Consider the following 20,275-nt stretch of genomic DNA (forward strand, 5'->3'; position numbering starts at 1 on the left):
CTTCCTATTTTATAAGGCATATTCGCATCAATAATCAATCGAATCTAGAATGCTATTGTCCACAGGCCTCATTATACAAGAAGACAAAAAGATGGTGCAAACATATTCAATCGCATTGCGGACACGGATCGAACAAACAATAAAGAAACAGATTAGGTCCCACAGACCCAACCCTCTTATGTATGCCACGCATATTATCTTTTGATCATGCCTATCGTTTTTATTAATGGCGGGTCTTCACGAGAGTATAGTTGGTCGGTAGGAACCTAATTTTTTTTAGCCACGTGTCATTATCTAATTGGATGCAAAAGCGTCCAATGACGTTGGAGCTTGAAATAACCAAAGAGACTTTAATAATTATATCATTTTGGAGGGTCCACTTGGGGGAATGTGTATGTGTCATTTTTCACCCATTTCTCGGTCATTCGAGCGAAAGAAGAGAACTATCCCAATTTTTCGTTCCTTGCCGTATATGTTTGTAATCCTCAAAGTCATTTACTTGACTATGCAGTTGGATAAATAGATATTAGTCGTCAAATTACTAAGATTGATGATTCATTTCATTGAGATTGACCATTCAATTTATTGAGACCAAATATTTAAATCATTGATTTTGACAATGTTAATAATCGATCTCAATGGTTCATGCTTAAATGTCGAGATTGATGATTTAATAATCATTGACATCGCGATTGGATCAAAGGTCAATCGATCTCAATGATTTGAATCGTCAAATTTGATTATTTGAATCTTCAATCTTAATAATTGAACAAAAAAAAAGATATGGGGGCATTAATTAAGAAAGAAAAGTAAGAAAAAAACTAATTAGACAGTAAAGTTACCTTCCAAAGTTTGGGTATTTAGAAAGAAATCCCCTCATTAGTGTTCAATGAATAATTTTCTCAAATATGTTTCCAATCATATTTTCTTTTATACACATAAATTTGATGCTCAACCATTAGCATAGTTTAATGCAATCACCTTTAATTTCATTTATAAATATAAAAACTCTTTTTTCTTTCTCATTTAGTAATATTCCTTTAGTCTTTAAAATGATGAAACAATTTAATCACGCCAATTTAAACTCCTCATCTCTATGAAGAGGAAGATGTCTCTCATTTGGCTTTTACAGTACTTAATATAATTAAAATATTTGATTTTTTGCCATGAAAGTGAATGGAAATTGGTAGGATTGAGTGGAAGTCAACATGGGAGGCTCAAATTTTCTTATATGTATAGTTGAATAATCATCTTCCCAAGAGATAGAAAATGAATACATGGAAAATTTATTCTCATAGGAAATTAATTTCTCTATTGACGGCCAAATACAATCAGGCAAATTATAATTTCCTGACATAATGAAATAGACATAAATCCTTATTTTTAGTTTACTAATATGAAATAAGTGCCTGTTTAAATCAGTTTTAATTTTTTGTTTCAATGGTTTATTAATTTTAATTTATTATTTTAGGAAAATCTTTATAGTCGTCAAATATTTGTCAATAAATAAAAATTTGATTGACTTCGCTATAAACTAATTTTTACGAGATTATAGAAGAGACGATAAATTTAAGAGATATTAGTTTGGAAGTTAAGGATAGTTGTCATTATCACTTGTGTTCGATAGTCTAATTTTGGGCGGCTATAAAAAAGGTAAATCCTATCGGGACTTCGTTTTTCACATTGGATTGATTTGGTGGTTATAGATGTGTTTTCTCGAGATACGAATGTAAAAGTATCAATGGTTATGTGCAACCTCCTCGTCAGCGCAGTGTGAAACTCAGTGAAAAACGAAGTTCCCTTAGAACTTCATGTTGTGGCAACCCGAGGAGGATATTTAATCCGGAGTTCAGAATTAAGAATGTTGGGACAGTTGGGTAGTTGTTTGGATAATAGTGATATATCTCGAGGTAAATCTAACGGCTTGATTATTAGGAGTACATCCTCCACGAATATAATTTCGATGCCACTCTTCTTTTTTCGTTCTCACCATTCACCATGCGTCTTTGCTTAATAAATGGGATTCCGCCCTCACTTTCCCCGCCACTGGTTTCTTCTTCCAAGATCGCCCTGAGTCTCTCTCTCTCTCTGAGGTTTTAGGGTTTTGGAGAGGAGGAAGATGGGTTCAACTCGAAGACAGTTGAAAGCCATGCTTTGGAAGAACTGGCTTCTGAAAATTCGCCATCCTTTTATTACTTGTGCTGAGGTGAGTTATCCAGTCGAACTTTTGATTATAATCTCATCATGCCTCTTGTTTTGATTTCTTCTTGATGAAGATGATTGCTAATTGATGACTTAACCTGATTGATTTGATGAAAAAATGATGTTCTGCTTTGTGGATTCTTGATTTTATTTCGTTTCTGTTATTCTCAATCGCCATTCGACTATCAAATTTTCTCCCCCTTTCGAGGAATTTTGATAGGAAGAAGTTTGGTACTGTGCCGATGTCTAGCTAAAAAATGGTCTTTTTCTACAAAGAAATTTTGTTACAGAGGGATGAGAACAAATTGAAATAATTTATTGATGTTTCTATGCAGATTTTACTTCCGACTGTAGTGATGCTGATGCTAATAGGGGTGAGGACTAGAGTTGATACGAAGCTTCACCTGGCACAACCGTATGCCTTCCTTACATTTTTCATGTCTTGTTTATTGGAATGAATGGGAATTCGGTGCTGGTCTATTATTATTTTTATTGTTGTTTTTGCAAAATAATCACGCTACACGGATTCAGGTACATTCGAAAAGGGATGTTTGTGGAAGTGGGCAAAGGTGATATATCTCCAAGTTTCGAGCAGGTTTTGGAATCGTTGTTGGCCAAGGACGAGTATCTTGCTTTCGCACCCGATACAGAAGAGACATGGACGATGATCAACGTTATATCCCAAAGATTTCCTCTTTTGAAGGTAATACATATTTATATACTATAATTTCTTCTTTTTTGTTTCATTAATTTCACTCTTACGGATTCCCATTTCCTTTCCTCATCCACTTTTTAGTAATAAATTTTGACGCGTAAACTGCTTTGCATTCTTCTTTGCAGGAGGTTGCAAGAGTTTACAAAGATGAGCCAGAGATGGAAACATATATACGATCAGATCTTTATGGTACTTGTAATCAAGTCAAGTATGTTTCTCTGCAATTTCCCTTATACGAAACAAAGGTTTATTTATATGTTTTTCATTGAAAGGACTTAGCAGTATTTTACCTACAATTATCATGAGCCAATTGAATTATATGATGAGCTATAGGATGTTGAAATGAACAGTGATTTCCACCGAAATATAGACACTTTGAAAATGTCTCTTTAGTATTTTTGCTAAGTGACGTGATGAGCATTCTTCCCATCAACATTATTTATACATGTTGTATAATATCAATTTTGTTGTGTTTATGGATATGATATGGATGGAAGACATTACCCATAAAAAAGAGTTATTGACCCCCATCATGTAAATCTTTGCTTTTCATTTTCTTATTCGCTTGTTTTTTTTTTATAATGATCATATTGCCTTTCTTAGATTTTGATTATTGCTTTAACATGCCCGTTGTTTTATTTAAAGGAAGTACAAGGTCAGTAATTGTGGTGGGATAATCTGAAGGACATTTGTATCTCTTTGCCCAGGTGATCTGAAAGACATTTGCATCTCTTTTTCCCAGGAACTGTTCGAATCCTAAAATCAAAGGAGCGATAATATTTCATGAACAAGGTCCTCAATTATTTGACTATAGCATACGCCTCAACCACTCATGGGCTTTCTCAGGATTTCCTGATGTCAAAACCATCATGGACACAAATGGGCCATATGTCAATGACTTAGAGTTGGGTGTCAATAGTATACCGACTTTGCAATATGGCTTCAGTGGATTTTTGACTGTATGGACTCTCTCTCTCTCTCTCTCTCTCCCCTCCTCCTTGTTTCATTCTTTTCATATATTTCTGCTATGTATAACCTAATTAGCAAATACTTTATTGTTAGTTACTTTTTTTTATGGTCTTTATGCTTCACTGTGACCTTCCCTGGAGGTCGTCAAATAGTTGTAGTTCTCTTAACAAGCTTTTTAACACATCTGGCGGCTTCCCGATCAGATGTCTGAGTAAAAAGCCACGTCCGTTAGTGATTAAGTACGTTTGGGTTCAACAAGATTTGAGAGCATAGACCTCTTTTCCTATAGGATATAGATTTTTCACTGCATTAGATTGTTGCATATTCTTATGCAAAATATATTGCACATATCAACTATATGTATGCAATAAATTCTATTATCAAACCTTGTTAGTTTCACTTATGTATTATTCCTTTTTGCAAGTCTTGGATAGTTATCTCTTTTGGTGGCGTTTTTTCAAATCTTTTAAATATATCTTGTAGGTTATAATTTGGTGATTGTTTATCTATTGATTCTTCTTTCTCTATTGAATCTCTTAATTGTAATAAATATCCTTTTTGTAAGTCTGGATCTTCTATTTTGTCTATATAATCAAATAATATTTTTTGTTCTCTTGTTAATACATTTATGGCAGTTATTTCAAATTCTTTCTTTTCGTTCTTATTGCAGTTGCAGCAGATTTTAGATTCATTCATAATACTTGCTTCTCAGCAAAGCCATAACATTGCCAATGAAGACCGAGAATTACCGTTGTTACATTCAGTTGGAACGACCTCTCCTCTACCTTGGATGAAGTTTAGTCCTTCAAACATAAGGATTGCTCCATTTCCAACTCGTGCATACACTGACGATGAGTTCCAGTCCATCATCAAGAGAGTTATGGGAGTACTGTATGTACAATTTTAAATCTCCACTTTGAGTTGCCTAAAATTATTTCCATGGTAAACTAATTTATTAGCTTCTACATTTTGACTAGTCATTTTAACTGAACTGGATTTGGGAGGAGCAGGTACCTATTAGGATTTCTCTACCCAATTTCTCGTCTGATCAGCTATTCCGTATATGAGAAGGTTTGATAAAAAGTGTGGCATACCATACCATGCCAACATTCCTTCTGAGAATTTTTTTGTGTACTTTTTTTGGCTATTGTCATTGTTTAAAATCTTGGTCTCATATATATTGTTTGGTTGGGAAAGCAAGGTCTATTGTGGGACAGTACCATACTTTTTTTTTGATAAGTAAAAGTTTATTAAGAAAAAGGAAAGAAAAGGGGGAGGACAACTTGACCATCGGAAACCGAATACTACAGGGCGAGTTGATTACAAATAACATCCCATCTAAACAGAAAATCCTCATAGAAAACACCCTTAAATTCCTTGACCAATTTTCCCCAAGAGAACAATGGGTCATTTGAGATTTATAGAAATTTTTACTTTTTTTGTTGTTGAAAATTTCACATTTTTCTGATAACTTAAAGAAGAAATCCTCAAAACTTGATAAAAGATCTGGAGATGATAGGTAAACAGGGAGGCATTAGATCAAAAGTTATGGTGAATAGAGAGAACCAAAGCAAAAAACTTTGGTATGTTCAAACGTCCCTTTCTATCCTATCCTAGCATTCGTTATGATACATAGGATACAGTGTGATAAAGAGAACCAAAGAAAAAACTTTGGTATGTTCAAACGTCCCTTTGTATCATATTGTATCGTATCGTAACATTCTTTAAGATACATAGGATAGTGTGATAAAGATAACCAAAGCAAAAAACCTTTGGTATGATTGATGTCCCTTTGTATCATACCATATTGTTATGTTCTGTATGATTATAGGACCTTGATAAAGGATCTAAGGGTGATGGAGGGGAGGTTTTAGGACAAAAGAGCTCATGAATGAAGAGAATCAAAGAAAAAGAATGTTTTTTTTCCTTTCTTTATCCATTTGTATCTTAACATTATGCATGGTACATAGGACACAATGGGATTCATAGTGATACATATGTATTAATACATAGGGATACATTTTGGACGATCCCAACCGTATATTGAGTCATTCACAAAATGAAGATCATCCTCACAAAAAATCATCACACTCTAACATTGCTAATAATATATATATATATATAATATATATATATATATATATATATATATTGATAATACCACTAATTATTGTATTGTAATCCCAATTCCCAACAAGCAAGATTTATTGTTCTATATGGTAGCTACAAGATTTTAAACCATGGCTATTGTATTGTTCAAAAGAAGATTAATCATTGGGTCTAGTCCATATTTTTGAGTTAAATACATTTTTGATGTTTTGATGTCTCAGGAACAAAAGATTAAAGAAGGCCTTTACATGATGGGCTTGAAAGAGGAAATATTTTATCTTTCTTGGTTTATGACCTACTCTATACAAGTAAGTGTTTCACTTTTAGCATATACCTAATTGCTCCCTCTATTGTCTTTGTTTACTTTTTATAAATTGAAAATTGTTGGAAATTTCTTGTCATTTGTTCTGTTATAGTTTTAACTTCTTGTCTTGATGTCTCATGGTGGTATATTTAGCACTACGGCAGGACAACTATGAAGAATTTCACGATCCTAGGCAAGCTCAAAACTATTAGGGAATCTAAGATTTTAGGATGGAGATTAATATTGTGTTTCCCAATAACTATATTGCTGAGTACAGGTTCATTAATATGATCTACATGGAATTTAAAGTTGAGGAAGTTCTCTTAGCTATCAAAGCTTTAGATGGGGAGCAAGTTCCAGGTTCGGATGATTGTACGTTGATTTTAACAAAAAATGTTTGTGTACAATCAAGACAACCTTCTAAGAGTTTCAGACAAGAAGATTTTCATGACTCAGGCCTTGCTTTTTTGTTTTGTTAACTAAAGTTTCGGCAAAAACTTTAGCTTCATCTTGAAGGGTGTAGCTCCAAATTTTGTTGGGGCTTATTTTGGAACGGGTCATTATAAGATTTCTTTGGAAGCTCTAGAGGATTAAGGCAAGGAGATCCCATTCACTTCTGTTTATTATTGTCGTTGAGATATTTAGTAGACAACTTTGTGAGCAGAAGAGGCATAGATGATTGAGGTCTTTAGAGTTGGTGTGGGGGTATCTATCATTATTTACTAGCAATATGCAAAAGAAAAACAACCTAATCAAAATTAGAGAGGGGATGAGCAAGTTATCTTGGTTGGATTGTAAGTTTTTCTGGTCTACGCTCTTGTATTTAGGCTTCCAATTGAGGTGCATTCAATTGCTAAAGTGATTTTTGATCCAATTATCGAAATTTCAAGACCAGATATTGAGAAATTGGAAGAAAATATATCTTTCTTTAGGGGGAAGAATCGCTTGATCAACAGTAGTCTTGCTAGCACTCTGACTTATTTCATGTCTTTTCAAAATTTCTGGTTCAATTGCTAAGTGTACTAAGCAGATTCAGAGAGGGATTTTGTGAGATGTGAGGGAGATAACTAAATTTCATTTGATGAGGTGCAAATTAGAATGTTGGGCTAAGAAATTTGTGAGTCTCTAGTTGTTATATCATGTGTAAAGCAAAAGACGAGGGAGTTAATAATTTATTCTTTTAGTGCGAGATGGAATGGGGGCCTTGGTGCTTTTCCTATTGCTTGGGCTCATCCGAGAGCATAGTAGATGTTTTTCCTGTTCAACAGGGTCTTTTGTGAGAAGCAAAATGCTGTGGAGGATTCTGTGTTGTTGTATGTGCAGAGTAGGACTATTGGTTTTTTGAATATCATTTGAGGACACTGATGGAGCTTTGTCTGTTTGTTATTCGAATGATATTTGGTTGGCGATTGACCTTGAAGGAGTTTAGATATGTTCCTTTTTTTTTCTTGGTTGGGTTTAAGTGTGAATGTGGGGTTTTAATCCTAGGTCTTTTCATAGACTTCATCACCCAACTGAGGTGGCACCTTCAGAGTTTAGATATGTTCATCTGGAAGATTTTGTTTTCAATTACAAACACTTGAAGGCAAAGCCAAAGGTATACGTGAGCAAGTGTTTTTTTTTTTTTTTGTTGTTGCAATAATTGTCTTCTAGAAATAGTTTTCCAGCAAGATCATGTTTAACTAACTTCAATTGTTTTATTATCAATTGGAAAAAGGTAAAGGCAAAAGAAAGAAGCATGAAACAAGCCTTTGACTAGAAGTTGAAATTAATTAATTTTAGGGTTTGATCTGTAGTTTTCATCTGATTACGATGTGGGAGGCCAAAGTAAGGAACATATTCTTTTTCATGGGATTTGACCAGATGCTAAACTTTTTAAACTATGTTGTATGAGTTCTTCCAAAGAAGGGAAGCACCTGTGCATGTACACAGGTTAGATTCTGGCATTCCATGGGTGTGACTGCTGGATTGATTTTTTGTTTTTCTTTCCCTGGGATATAATTACTTAGCATTTATGATAGATTACAAGGTTCTAGCTGAAAAACTAGAACAACAAACTAAAGAAAGCTCTTCTTCTTTAAACCTGCAAGTTTGGGCTAAGGCCGGCACAATAACCCTCCCTTCAACTAGGTTAATGATGATCCATTTACTACGTTTGACTCTTATAGCAGCAAACGCAGTTGTGATAAAGTTGAGTACTGTTTTTTGGTTGATTCTGCAACAAGCTTTGATTAAAGAATGTGGAATTTTGACTTTAGCTAATTATGGCTTATTAAGTTTTTTTTTTGATCGATAAAGATGAATTTATTGATATGGCTTATTAAGTTTTAAGAAACATTAGGTAGTCTTGGGACTGATATACATATGGTTTTACCTAGTCTGTATCTCACAGATGGTGCACATTCTTCTTCGTCTAGGTTGTCTGGTAAGCGGACATTGGGAACCCCTTCGGTTCCCATTGGTAAGTCATTGATGTCTTTTATGCCCTTAACCAAGTGGTGGCATGGGTATATCCCTCAAATATTGGATCTTGATGTCATGGTACTGGTGGATTGAGCAATCTGCTCATTGGAACACTTTCTGCAGGCACCTAGCTCTTTCAACCACCTATCTCAATTTTTGTACTCGGCTAAACTCTAATGTATTTTGACCTGTAGGTTTGTCCTCCTGCTCCTCTCCCCTGAGACATGAGCTTCTCCTTTCTCCTACCCATCAATACAAATTTACATCACTTCTGCACATTCCCTTACAGCCTGAGACTGAAGCCACTTATTTTAAAATCAGAAAGGGAATAGGAGGCGAGAAATACATCCAGTCTGGTAGGAGAGGACAATGATCTGAAGCCAGTCTAGGGCACAAAATGAATTTCATCCACACATGCCCTCTAATATTAGCACGTATACAAATGCATATGCAAAAGGAAAATAACTCCATAATGATATTTGATATTAACTTCTTTTTTGGATTGGTAATCTGGGATGAATATTTTGATAATTATTTGTCAATATGTTTATTATTGTGTGCAAGCTTGCTATCAAATAAGTTACATCAGTTTTGGCTATCCTGCTTACAATGCCGATTGGGAATTAGCATTATTTCATTTGCTTGAGTATTACTTTGGTTGTGGATTTTCTTTCCGTTGAAGAATATTATGAGGGATTCTAATTTTTCCATGGCGTGTTTTCTTCTACAGTTTGCAATTTCAGCCGGAGTCATTACAGTGTGCACAATGTGGAGCCTTTTCACATATAGCAATAAATCAGTTGTATTCATATACTTCTATTTGTTTGGACTCAGTGCAATCATGTTGTCCTTTTTGATCTCTACATTCTTTACACGAGCAAAAACAGCTGTGGCAGTTGGCACCCTTTCTTTTCTTGGAGCCTTCTTTCCTTATTACACTGTGAATGATCCGGATGTCTCTATGTTAGTATTTATGCTACTACAAGCTTTAGTGGATGTTTTTCACAGGAACTTTTATTTTCTACATGATGATGAAAATTTATTAAAGTTTCTGTACTTCTAGGCTATTAAAGGTCATGGCTTCATTGCTTTCGCCTACGGCTTTTGCTCTAGGGACGGTTAACTTTGCTGATTATGAGCGTGCTCATGTTGGAGTGCGTTGGAGTAACATATGGAGGGTAGATTCTATAAATGAACTCTAGTTATTTTGTGGTTTACTATTTTGTCCTCCATTTCTGATTCTAGACTTTCCATACTGACCCCTGTAGGCATCATCGGGAGTAAATTTTTTGGCGTGTCTCCTGATGATGTTGCTTGACACACTGTTGTACTGTGCAATTGGTCTGTACCTGAATAAGGTACTTCTTCTAAATATTTATCCTTTCTTTGGAAGTGCTCTTAAATTGCGCTCTTGTAGTTACTAGCACGTCTTGGAATTCTTGTATGTGACATAATTATATGAATACAGTTGTAGGGGTGCAAAGTGTAGGAGTTGGGGACATAATTTTCCTATGAATCCCTATTTCCATCATTTGTGCCTAGAAAATGAGGGGCATTGTTTTTATTCATCAAATGTGAACTCCCCAAGTATTTGTTGACAACCATTTATCCCGAAAGACCGAACTAATGGGGAAGGCACAACTATAAATATAAGAGGGTCACAGGTTGAATTGGGACATGATACGTGAGCACGTGACACTCGGGAGGGGAGGCAGATGACACAACACTCAGCAAAGCTCACCCATAAGGGTGGAAAATTCCTTTGTGGAGACTTAGACCCGTGACTTATACGAACCTAGCGCTTTGATACCATATTGACAACCATTTACCCCAAAAGACAAATCTGATGAGGAAGGCACAACTATGAATATAAGAGAGTGACAGGTCGAACTACGGCACGATACTTGAGCATGTGATACCCGGGAGCTGAGGTGGATAACATGACACTCAACAGTATTTGCCAACCTCGAGGGTCCTTAAACTTTTGTTCTAGCTCAATACGACCTCAATGTTCCCTCAACATTGGAACAACACTTCTGCCATATGTCATAACAATAAGACCAGTATGTCAACAAAGTTACACTGGCAACTTACAAATATAGTTTTTAAGTGGGTGTTGGGCTATTCCTCAAGAGGAAGCTGCGGAGCATAATGCCATTTGCCATATGTAGGGGCATTTGGAAGGAAAGAAGCGCCAGAATCTTTGAGGACAAGAATTGCTGGGTCCAAGAGATTGTAGACTCTATTCTAGGATTGATTTTCTTTTGGTGTCAATTTTTTCAGGAATCTAGGGGGAATCTTTTTCGATGATTTTATGGGAATGGATTTGTAATATTTCTGGGTAGCTTTGTCTTTCCTAATTGTTTTAGTTGTTAGTACCTTCTGTTTCGTCATCTCGACCAAGCCTTCTTTCAATAAAATCTACACTTGATCAATTTTTTTATTTTTTATTTTTTATTATCACACTCAAATAAGATCTATTTTGTAACAAAGGAACATACTCATGTCCAACAATTTATGAGGTTGAAATCTGTGAATTCCTTGCACCTATTCTAGCATTGAGAAATTCATTCTTATCAGGTCCTTCCTAGGGAGAATGGAGTGCGCTACCCATGGAACTTTTTATTCAAGAAGTGCTTCTGGGGAAAGAAATGCATGCCCCAACATCACTCTAGCAATCTAGAAGTTAAAGTTAGTGATAAGCTTTACAGAAACAAGGCAACCTTTTCTGGTAAAGGTATTGCTGAACCAGCTATTGAACCAATAAGCTTGGATATGAAACAACAAGAGCTTGATGGAAGGTACATATAGAAAAATTTCCATGTATCATTGTCCGATATTTCATTCTACTTGATATTTATTCTACGTGTTATTTTTTTGTAGATGCATTCAGATCAGGAATCTGCACAAGGTGTACAACACTAAAAAGCGCAAATGTTGTGCTGTGAACTCTTTACAGCTCACCTTATATGAAAACCAGATTCTTGCCCTCCTAGGTGTGGTTACTTATTTTCTTTCTGTTATTTTTGTCCTTCTCTTTTTTTATAGTGAAATGTATGGCTATTTTATTCTGTTTCTTGATTAATTTGATTCTCATTATTCAAATTAATGCAATTTATATTTGTGATAAGGTAATAATGCTCCTTGGTAAATTTTATTTATTTATTTATTTGTGTGTCAACAATGGTTTTGTAATAAATTTCAGTACTTTAGAATAAGTTAAAGTTGGATTTAACTTCGCAATCCAACTTGAGACTCATAAGAATTCCATTCTTCAATAAGAACCTGCCAAAAGCTTTGAAAGGAGCTATGCAAATCCGATGGTTAAGAATTGACATACTCAAAGAGTCTCTGTTCACCAACTCAGAACTTGAACAGTTAGAATTCTAAATTCTTGGTTTATGAGTTTATCTAGATCATAAAACATCTCTTGCTAAAGTAAAAAAGCTAGGTGCTGCTCCTGGACTTTATGATTACGTGGATTCAACACTAGAAAGTTTATGAATACGTTAAGCTTATTAATATTCAATACATTTAATGAATATGTTAAGCTTATTGAATATTGATTATTAATATATTCAATATATTTCATGCTCATGGTAGACCAAACACAACTACTGATTTTTAAAGCCACAAGGACTTGTATTCAGTTCAATGCAGAAATCATGGTCTTTGTAGCAGTGGTTCAATACAATCATTTCACTGATAAAAGAAATTGGAATCAATAAACACGATAAAATTTGTAGTTGCATTTGTCAGATTGCTATGTGAATATACTTGTTTCCCTTTAATAATGATACAGCATTAGAATCATTGAATCTTACTTCGCTCCTATTCTAAGAAACACAAAATCTCCTTGTTTCATGACATTAATATTTTACTTTGAAGGTCACAATGGAGCTGGCAAAAGCACTACAATTTCTATGCTTGTTGGGCTTCTTCCTCCTACTTCTGGGGATGCATTGGTGTTTGGAAAAAATATCAAGACAGAAATGGTATTACCTTTCTCAGCTAAATAACTGTCTATTGTGTTTCTCAAATTAATATATTCTAATTTACATCTATGACTGTTAAGATATTTGCTTTACAGAAGTTATGGATGCTTTTTGTGTTATGTAATTATCTATCAGACCCCTTTTTAGAATTACATGTAATTCTGTTGGTTGAATGTTGAAGCACTTCATGATGTATAACATGATCTATCAGACCCCTTTTTCTTTGTTTTGGGTTGGTCTCCTCGACCCCCCTTCTCGGCTCTTTTAATAAAATTATCTTTACCGATCAAAAAAAAAAAAAAAAAGAAGTTGACAACAAAGTAACCATATCATGCATATACTTGAACGTTTTTAAGTTTCTATGTATATTTTATGATATTTTAGCAAACTAACTATTTTATTTTTCGTTATAAATTTTTGTGAGTAGTCTGTTTATGATATTCCATCATCTCCTCCCATGCTCAAGGGTAGAGGAGCTGCACCCTGCATACGTCTCTACATATATACTGAATGGCTGGTAATTCAGACAAGCTCATGTCTGCGCAGGTTAAGTTGTGCAACCAAAATGTAGATATCTTTTCTTTGCTTGCAAGATGTCAGCTAAAAAAAATTTAATGCCACATTAATCAAGAGCTATGAAATTGGGTTGGGATTTGTATTCTTTTAATTTTTGACAGACATCTTATTTATTTTCTCATGTATAGTGTAGGGAAGGCCTTGCAATGGCATCATTTTATCTGAACATTGACTTTATACTTGCTTATTTAAGCAGTTTATGGTGCATAAGCTCTTCCTTCAATGATGATTTGGAAGTGAATGGCTTATATATGTATCTCATTGTTTTTTTTTTTTTCTGCCTAATTTTCCTGTAGAGCTGGTTTCCTTTTCACTGTTATAATCAGTTAATATCTGCTTTGTAGGATGAGATACGGAAGGAATTGGGTGTGTGCCCACAAAATGATATCCTCTTTCCAGAATTAACTGTAAGCTCAATGCATAATTTTTGGCCACTTCTTTGTTATATTCTGATATTTGTTGAATTTAATTTTGGGCATGCTTATTTTTCAGAAATATTTTTCTATGCTTTTCTTATGTAAGTTTCAGTCAGGTGGATAACTGGGACAAACCCCAAGATGAAGCAAAATATTCCAGAAAACATTATAAAATTGGCAAGAGCACAGAAACATTATGAGACAAATTGGATATATACATTATATATACACATACATACACACATGCAAGTAAGGTAAAAACTAATTTTATGTAGAGATTACATGACCCATACTCTCATATATGCTTAAAAAAAACCCATTTTCCACATGATATGCACCTATACACATTGATTGGTGTATAATGTTATAATGATTACCATCTAATTTTTTTTTTTGATTGATATGCCATCAAATAGTGGACCTCATTTAGATGTGTTAATGTAGTCATAATGTAGCATAGTCATGCTTTTTCTCATTAGATAACTAGTTTAAGGTAGTATGGGATTTTTGTTTATGCACTTATTAGTGGAAATTCTGTAAATACTATTTTGATGTAATATAGAGTTGAGAAAGGGATATTCGATCGTAGACTGGGCTGAAATGCTACTTCTGGTTTTCCATGTCACCTAGTGCAACTTGCGTTTGCCCAATGTCTCACTTAAAAATAAATTTCAAACGAACTTATTCAATCTTATCTACACATTCTTAGGGATTGAGAAAAATGATAGAAAATGCATTGAGATAATTGCAAGTTTTTTTTTCCAATCAACATTCGTTTCCCCTTGTTGGAAAGATACTTGCCTTTCCAAGAGCTTAAGCACTAACACATCGTGATTTGAATGATGAGGGAAGTGGAAGTAGATTTTTATGAGAAGTTGTATTTGAACCCACTTTTATCATGTCTAACCCTGGAGAACCCGAGCTTTGATTGCATAAAAAAAGACCAATGATAGAGGTTAGACATGCCAACTGAGGAGGATGAGGTATATCGGATTATTGCTGGCATGAATAGAGATGAGGCATTAGGGCCAAATGGATTTTCTACGGAGTTTTTCAAGGTTTGTTGGGATATCATTAGCTTTGATCTCAAGAAAGTGATCAAGGATTTCTAGGAGGGTGGCTTCCTTGATTATAGTTGTAATTTTACCATCGCTACTCTAATCAGGGGTTGAGCTGGGGGGGGGGGGGGGGCAGTTTCCCCCCAGTTTTTTTGGTATTTAGATGCCTTCCATGTATTTGAGATACCCCGTGTGTAGCTAGAAAACCCTTGTTTTGTATCAATTTCTAGCTTGTCTTTAATTGTGTTTTAGTCTATGCATTTATTTTCTACTAGCATCTAGTGATTTATCACTTAAGCTTTGCAGTTTCTTAAGGTTATTTTTTTACTATATCACGGTTGTATTTATGTCATATTGTGATTTCGGTTGAATTTAACTCACTAATCTATTCTATCCAGGTCAAGGAACATTTGGACATGTTTGCGGTCTTGAAGGGTGTTGAGGAAGAGTCGTTGGAGAGAATTGTGAACGAAATGGTCGACGAAGTGAGCTCCTATTACTTCATGCAGTTGAAGCCTTACATGCATATCTTAGTGGAACATCCTCAACTAAACTGAAAACTGCACACACTGAATTCCTAGTCACTTTTTTGTGATGATTAGATCCCTTGGTTTCTTGGTTGTTTTTGATACCTTAATGCATGACATCTAGAGTTTGTACATGAATTGCTTATTCACCAAAGTTGATTCTATATTCACTTATTATCTGATTAAATCCTTTCCCAAAACACTGTTATTGTTGATATTCCGGAATGAGATGTTGACTTTTAGAGCATACCTCAGGGTTGATTATGGATAGCTTTATGATGGAAATGTAGTACCTTTATTCTAGGGTTGTGTACCTTCTTGTTTCCATTTCCTTCCTATTTTTCTTCATTGTCAATAATTTTCTTAGGAGCTATCAGAGGCTCAGAGTGTTGCATACTACAAACTGCATCATAGCCATTCATATCTCTACACGTCAGAAGTTAATCACCACACCGCTTGGGAATTGTGTACTTTGAGCTCAACTATAATCAAGATGTTTAATAATCATATTTCGAAGGGCTTAACTTGAACTTAATTCCAATTGACTAATGTCACCCTAGCAATGGGACTGTGTTGACAAGGACGAAGTGCCTTCTTGGGTTGAGGAAGAAGACAATTAGAAAATTAGCATTTTAGGGCAAAAACATGACGCCATTAGAAGATATGTGATTTATTGTTGATATCGAAAGTTCTGCAAACCGAAGTAGTAGGTCTCCTAAATTATACGACCGAAGTTCTTAGATTATAGTCATTCATATCCAAAAAGGACAAGGGTTTGAGAAATGTATAGGTTCTCAAATCTTGTTTGGCCTTTCATTCACTTCTAAGCAACACCTTTTTTACTCCTATATCATATGAGAATCCGTTAGATGCATTGGAAAGCTTGTTCTGAGATCTATTTTAACTATTTCACGCTTATATGGAAATTTTGATGTCAAAACTGTGTTGAATTTTTTGGTATAATAGTAGTGAAGAAAAATTAGGGGTATTTTAGTCAGTATCAGGAAATATATTTATGTTTCCTTAGATGGACAGCTGTGTTGTATTAGGGTTTAAGGTTTTGTTTACTTATAAATAGATGTTAGTAGAACATGTAAGAAGAATTTTTTGATTATTGAATGATATTTGCATTCAGTTCTTTTGTGAATTCTTGTGATTGCTGAGATTGGCATTCTGTAGGAGTTTTTCCTAGATTTCCTTTACGATATCTTGGCTTCGACCGTGATCAAAGTTTCACCTCTCTCTTCCCTTGCACCTTTCCAATTGCCTGCATCAACTAGTTAAGACAATCATTGAATTGTGCACAAAAATGAAACGTAAGCAAGGTGCCAAGGTATAAGGACATACAATTTTGTATTTGTCTTTCATACTTTGAGTGCTGAAAACAGATTTTTGGGATATGGCTTTGATGGTGGTGGTGATGATCTTTAATTGTTTTTAATCTATGTTATTCATTTGTTATATCCTTTTCATGTCTCTTCTTCTTTGGTTATTGACTTTTCCTCCTAAAATTACTGATCCTTGTGTTTTAAAATAAACTATTTTTCTTATGTTTACTCTTCTACAATATTTGAGATTTATTCCACTGCTGCAGCATGCCTTTATTCACAATACAACTATTATTGGCTTAAATTCACGATGAAAGAACTTTATAGGCTGCTTTTACTGATAATATTTTGGTCAGGTGGGTTTAGCAGATAAAGTTAACACAATTGTTGGAGCTCTCTCTGGTGGTATGAGGAGGAAATTATCACTTGGAATTGCACTCATAGGAAATAGTAAGGTGCAACATAAATTTCCAAGGATATTATTAATGCTGTTCTTTTGATTTAAGCTTTGTATGGTAGTTTCTCATTCAGCTTTTCCAGGTTATAATTCTTGATGAACCTACCAGTGGAATGGATCCATATTCAATGCGTTCAACATGGCAACTAATCAAGAGGATAAAAAAGGGTAGGGTAATATTATTGACAACACACTCCATGGACGAGGCTGAGGTTCTGGGAGATCGTATAGCTATCATGGCAAATGGTTCTTTGAGATGCTGTGGAAGGTCTCTTTATATTCGACACAATCCTTTCATGACTAAAAGAAATGTTAGATGTATCTTCCTTTTTAACTTGACTATGCAGATGAATATAGACGTATTGTTTCTATACTCCCTTGCTTCCAAAATATCATTTGTTAACGTGCCCCAGATGCCTCTCCATACAAGGGGTGATGCTCTCTAACCGAGAACAATCTCAAGGCAGTTCATATATAATTGGAAAGACCATTAAAAAATGTTCAATTTGTATTAAATCTCTGATCAAAAGAAATCTGGTCTTTTCAAAATTTCCAAAAAAATTCAAATATCAGACCCATAAGCACCAACGTAAAAATTTCCATAATCATATTGCCAAGATGTGGAGAGAATTGAACTGAACGAAAGGTTTATCATATGCTGATTAGACCAACAGTGAGATAAACTGTTTGGCCTGCTGTTGTCAGCGGCTGACGTGGCAGATACTATCACAGTTGATACAAGTTGTAGGGCAAGTCCCTAAGAATCAAAAGTTCTCTGGTATTGAGTTTGCCCAATAATGTTCGAGTGACCCATCTTGCAAACTTTGGTAGCCTATAAGTAGACACAGGTGATAATTAATAGACTGCTAACAATTTGAGCCATAGAATTCGTACTTCTGACGCAAGGTACTTTTTTGATCTGATAGAATGGTTTTTCTATATCTTTAGGAATACCAATCCATTTCAGTTCTGGAATAGGAGAAAAGAAGACATGGGAATAAAAACGTTCAGTGCCCTGAGTTGCTCCCCAAAGACATGAGATCGAGTCTTCCGCTGCGCGATTATATCCGATACGCCAGTTTGTGGTGACTGGGCATATCCGTAGGGACTAGTCCTACTTCTAAAGGAGGTGGGGACACTCTGTGTCATCAAAATAAAATAAAAGAAAGGAAAAAGTCTGTATTCCCTACCCTAGGTTTACCATATAAAAAATATACTAATGGGGGCACAAGCATCACACGTGATGCTTAGTGAAATTTAATATAGAGAGATAGGATCTGTTTGACAATTAAGTGTAGATTGGTAATGGGCAATTTTAGAAATATGGATGACTAAGGGTTAATTCTGGAGATATGGATGAACTGAGAGGGGAAAACAATTATCTTTAGAAGGGGCTGTTGTGGTAATGGCTATGCAATTTACATAAGTGATATATTTAATAGTAGGCAAAAGAAGCTCTGTTCATTGAAGCTGTGTTTCTCTTTAAAAAGCTGTACATCAATGCTCTTAATGGGCTGAAGGAACTCAATGTATTTCATACATTGAGTAAAAACCCAATGGCGACCCAGGCCTAAGTAAAAACCTAAATGAAAATTCAAAATTCCATCATGTTCTCTTTCAACTGCAAACATTCACGGTTTTATAATAATATACATGGCCTTTCTTTCTAAGTTTTGTTTGGGACTTGTAATTAGGCAGCATTTGTTTCTCATTTTAAAGTTTTCTTGTTGTTACAGTTCTCTTTTCTTGAAGCACCGGTATGGGGTTGGTTATACTTTTAGTTTGGTGAAGGTTTGTTCCTATGGAAATTTATTGCAGCACCCATCTTTGTTATTAGCTTTATCTTCATTGCACGTTCAGTGGAATTCCTATATTATCTCTTATGGTTCTTTTTTCTTATCAGTCCACACCTAGTGCCTCAATTGCTGCAGAGATTGTTTATCGCCATGTTCCATCTGCAATTCGATTGAGTGATGTATTTCTCTCTATTCCATTTCTGTGTTTTGTATGTATATCAAGTAAAAGTTGGTAATAGTCCTTTTTTTTCTGTTTATAATCTGTCAATATGTAGAATGTAGCCAATTCATATCTTATTTACTAATTATTTTCTCTTGGGAATTTTTTTTTTTCTGGTAAGTTCAGAATTTGTTAAAACAGAAACCAGATACAGGATTAAGTCTAGGAGATCTACCTAAGGCTCCCTCCACCCATCTTCTTTTACATGATACTCCATAGATACAAAATCCTCGAAAAATAGCCCCCTATATTCCTGAAATAGCTTAGACCATTAGAAAAATGAAAGCTTTGATGTTAAGAACAGTATTATGGCTCACTTCCCTAGGCCATGAAAAATCATAATGGGAATTAATCTTGAGGCAGTAAAAAATCTGGATCCATGTGAGGATCAATGATCAATAATTGTTTTAATCCATTCCACACACATGCTGGGAAAAGTGGCCATGTTCTCAATTCCCACCAGACCTAGATGTTGTTAATTTCTAATGGATAAAACTTATATACTTAGATATCCAATTCGGACACCATCAAATGCATTGTAAAGTTCATTTAGAAATCTAAAACGACTATTTCACGGCTTTTGGGAAAATTATAATCTTTTAGATGTCAAAAACTTGTTGAAAGTTTTGAAACATTAGAAGCGATGGACATTAAGGATATATTAGTTATTATGGAGTGATATTCTCATCCAAAACTTTGATTGTTCAACTCCAAACCTCCGTAATGATTCATGATTTTGATCAATCTCACCCTTAAACCTCTCCATTATCTTTTGGGGAATGAGCAATTTCCAATCCCCAAAATGATATTCATGAATCATGGTTTCCCTCCCCATCATTCCAGCCAAAAATTCTGATCATTTATTCATAGTTCTGCTATGAGCATAGGGATGTAAAATAAAGACACAAACAGAAGTAATGGGTACTCTTGATAAACACAATCTCCCCCCTTTGGAAAGGTATTTACTTTTCCTGGAAGCCAACCTACGTCCAAATCTCTTTATGACTAGATCTCACATGATTTTGGATCTACATCTTGCTCTCGACAACAAAACAGGATAGAAGGATGGGAAGTGCAACATCCAAAAGTTGTCACCAGACAATCTATCTTTGGGGATGCTTTTTCCTCTAAATCTTTTTC

General features: G+C 34.9%; 1 protein-coding gene across 4 annotated transcripts in view; it reads left to right on the forward strand.

The window, feature by feature from the left end:
* Positions 1–2,013: 2,013 nt before the first annotated feature.
* Positions 2,014–20,275, forward strand: part of ABCA1 (ATP-binding cassette A1) — a 42,226-nt gene continuing 23,964 nt past the window's right edge. The window contains exons 1-20 of one of the 4 annotated variants that reach the window (XR_015172284.1): positions 2,014–2,206; positions 2,538–2,617; positions 2,734–2,905; positions 3,043–3,125; positions 3,660–3,876; positions 4,557–4,777; positions 4,897–4,957; positions 6,217–6,303; positions 9,493–9,725; positions 9,826–9,940; positions 10,031–10,120; positions 11,343–11,563; positions 11,646–11,758; positions 12,651–12,757; positions 13,678–13,740; positions 15,206–15,292; positions 17,019–17,117; positions 17,203–17,387; positions 18,856–18,910; positions 19,023–19,094. Coding sequence is in view for 3 of the 4 variants with exons in the window: in XM_086424410.1 (XP_086280536.1) it covers positions 2,120–2,206; positions 2,538–2,617; positions 2,734–2,905; positions 3,043–3,125; positions 3,660–3,876; positions 4,557–4,777; positions 4,897–4,957; positions 6,217–6,303; positions 9,493–9,725; positions 9,826–9,940; positions 10,031–10,120; positions 11,343–11,563; positions 11,646–11,758; positions 12,651–12,757; positions 13,678–13,740; positions 15,206–15,292; positions 17,019–17,117; positions 17,203–17,387; positions 18,856–18,910; positions 19,023–19,094 (2,448 nt within the window). In the remaining variant the exon portion in view is untranslated. Of the gene's footprint in view, positions 2,207–2,537; positions 2,618–2,733; positions 2,906–3,042; positions 3,126–3,624; positions 3,877–4,556; positions 4,778–4,896; positions 4,958–6,216; positions 6,304–9,492; positions 9,726–9,825; positions 9,941–10,030; positions 10,121–11,342; positions 11,564–11,645; positions 11,759–12,650; positions 12,758–13,677; positions 13,741–15,205; positions 15,293–17,018; positions 17,118–17,202; positions 17,388–18,855; positions 18,911–19,022; positions 19,095–20,275 lie in introns of those variants that run through there. The other 3 variants (XM_086424410.1, XM_086424411.1, XM_086424412.1) reach the window with 3 other exon arrangements.

Source organism: Akebia trifoliata, chromosome 14 (assembly GCF_017979445.1).
Source record: "Akebia trifoliata isolate Shusen 1 chromosome 14, ASM1797944v1, whole genome shotgun sequence".
Lineage (NCBI taxonomy): Eukaryota > Viridiplantae > Streptophyta > Magnoliopsida > Ranunculales > Lardizabalaceae > Akebia > Akebia trifoliata.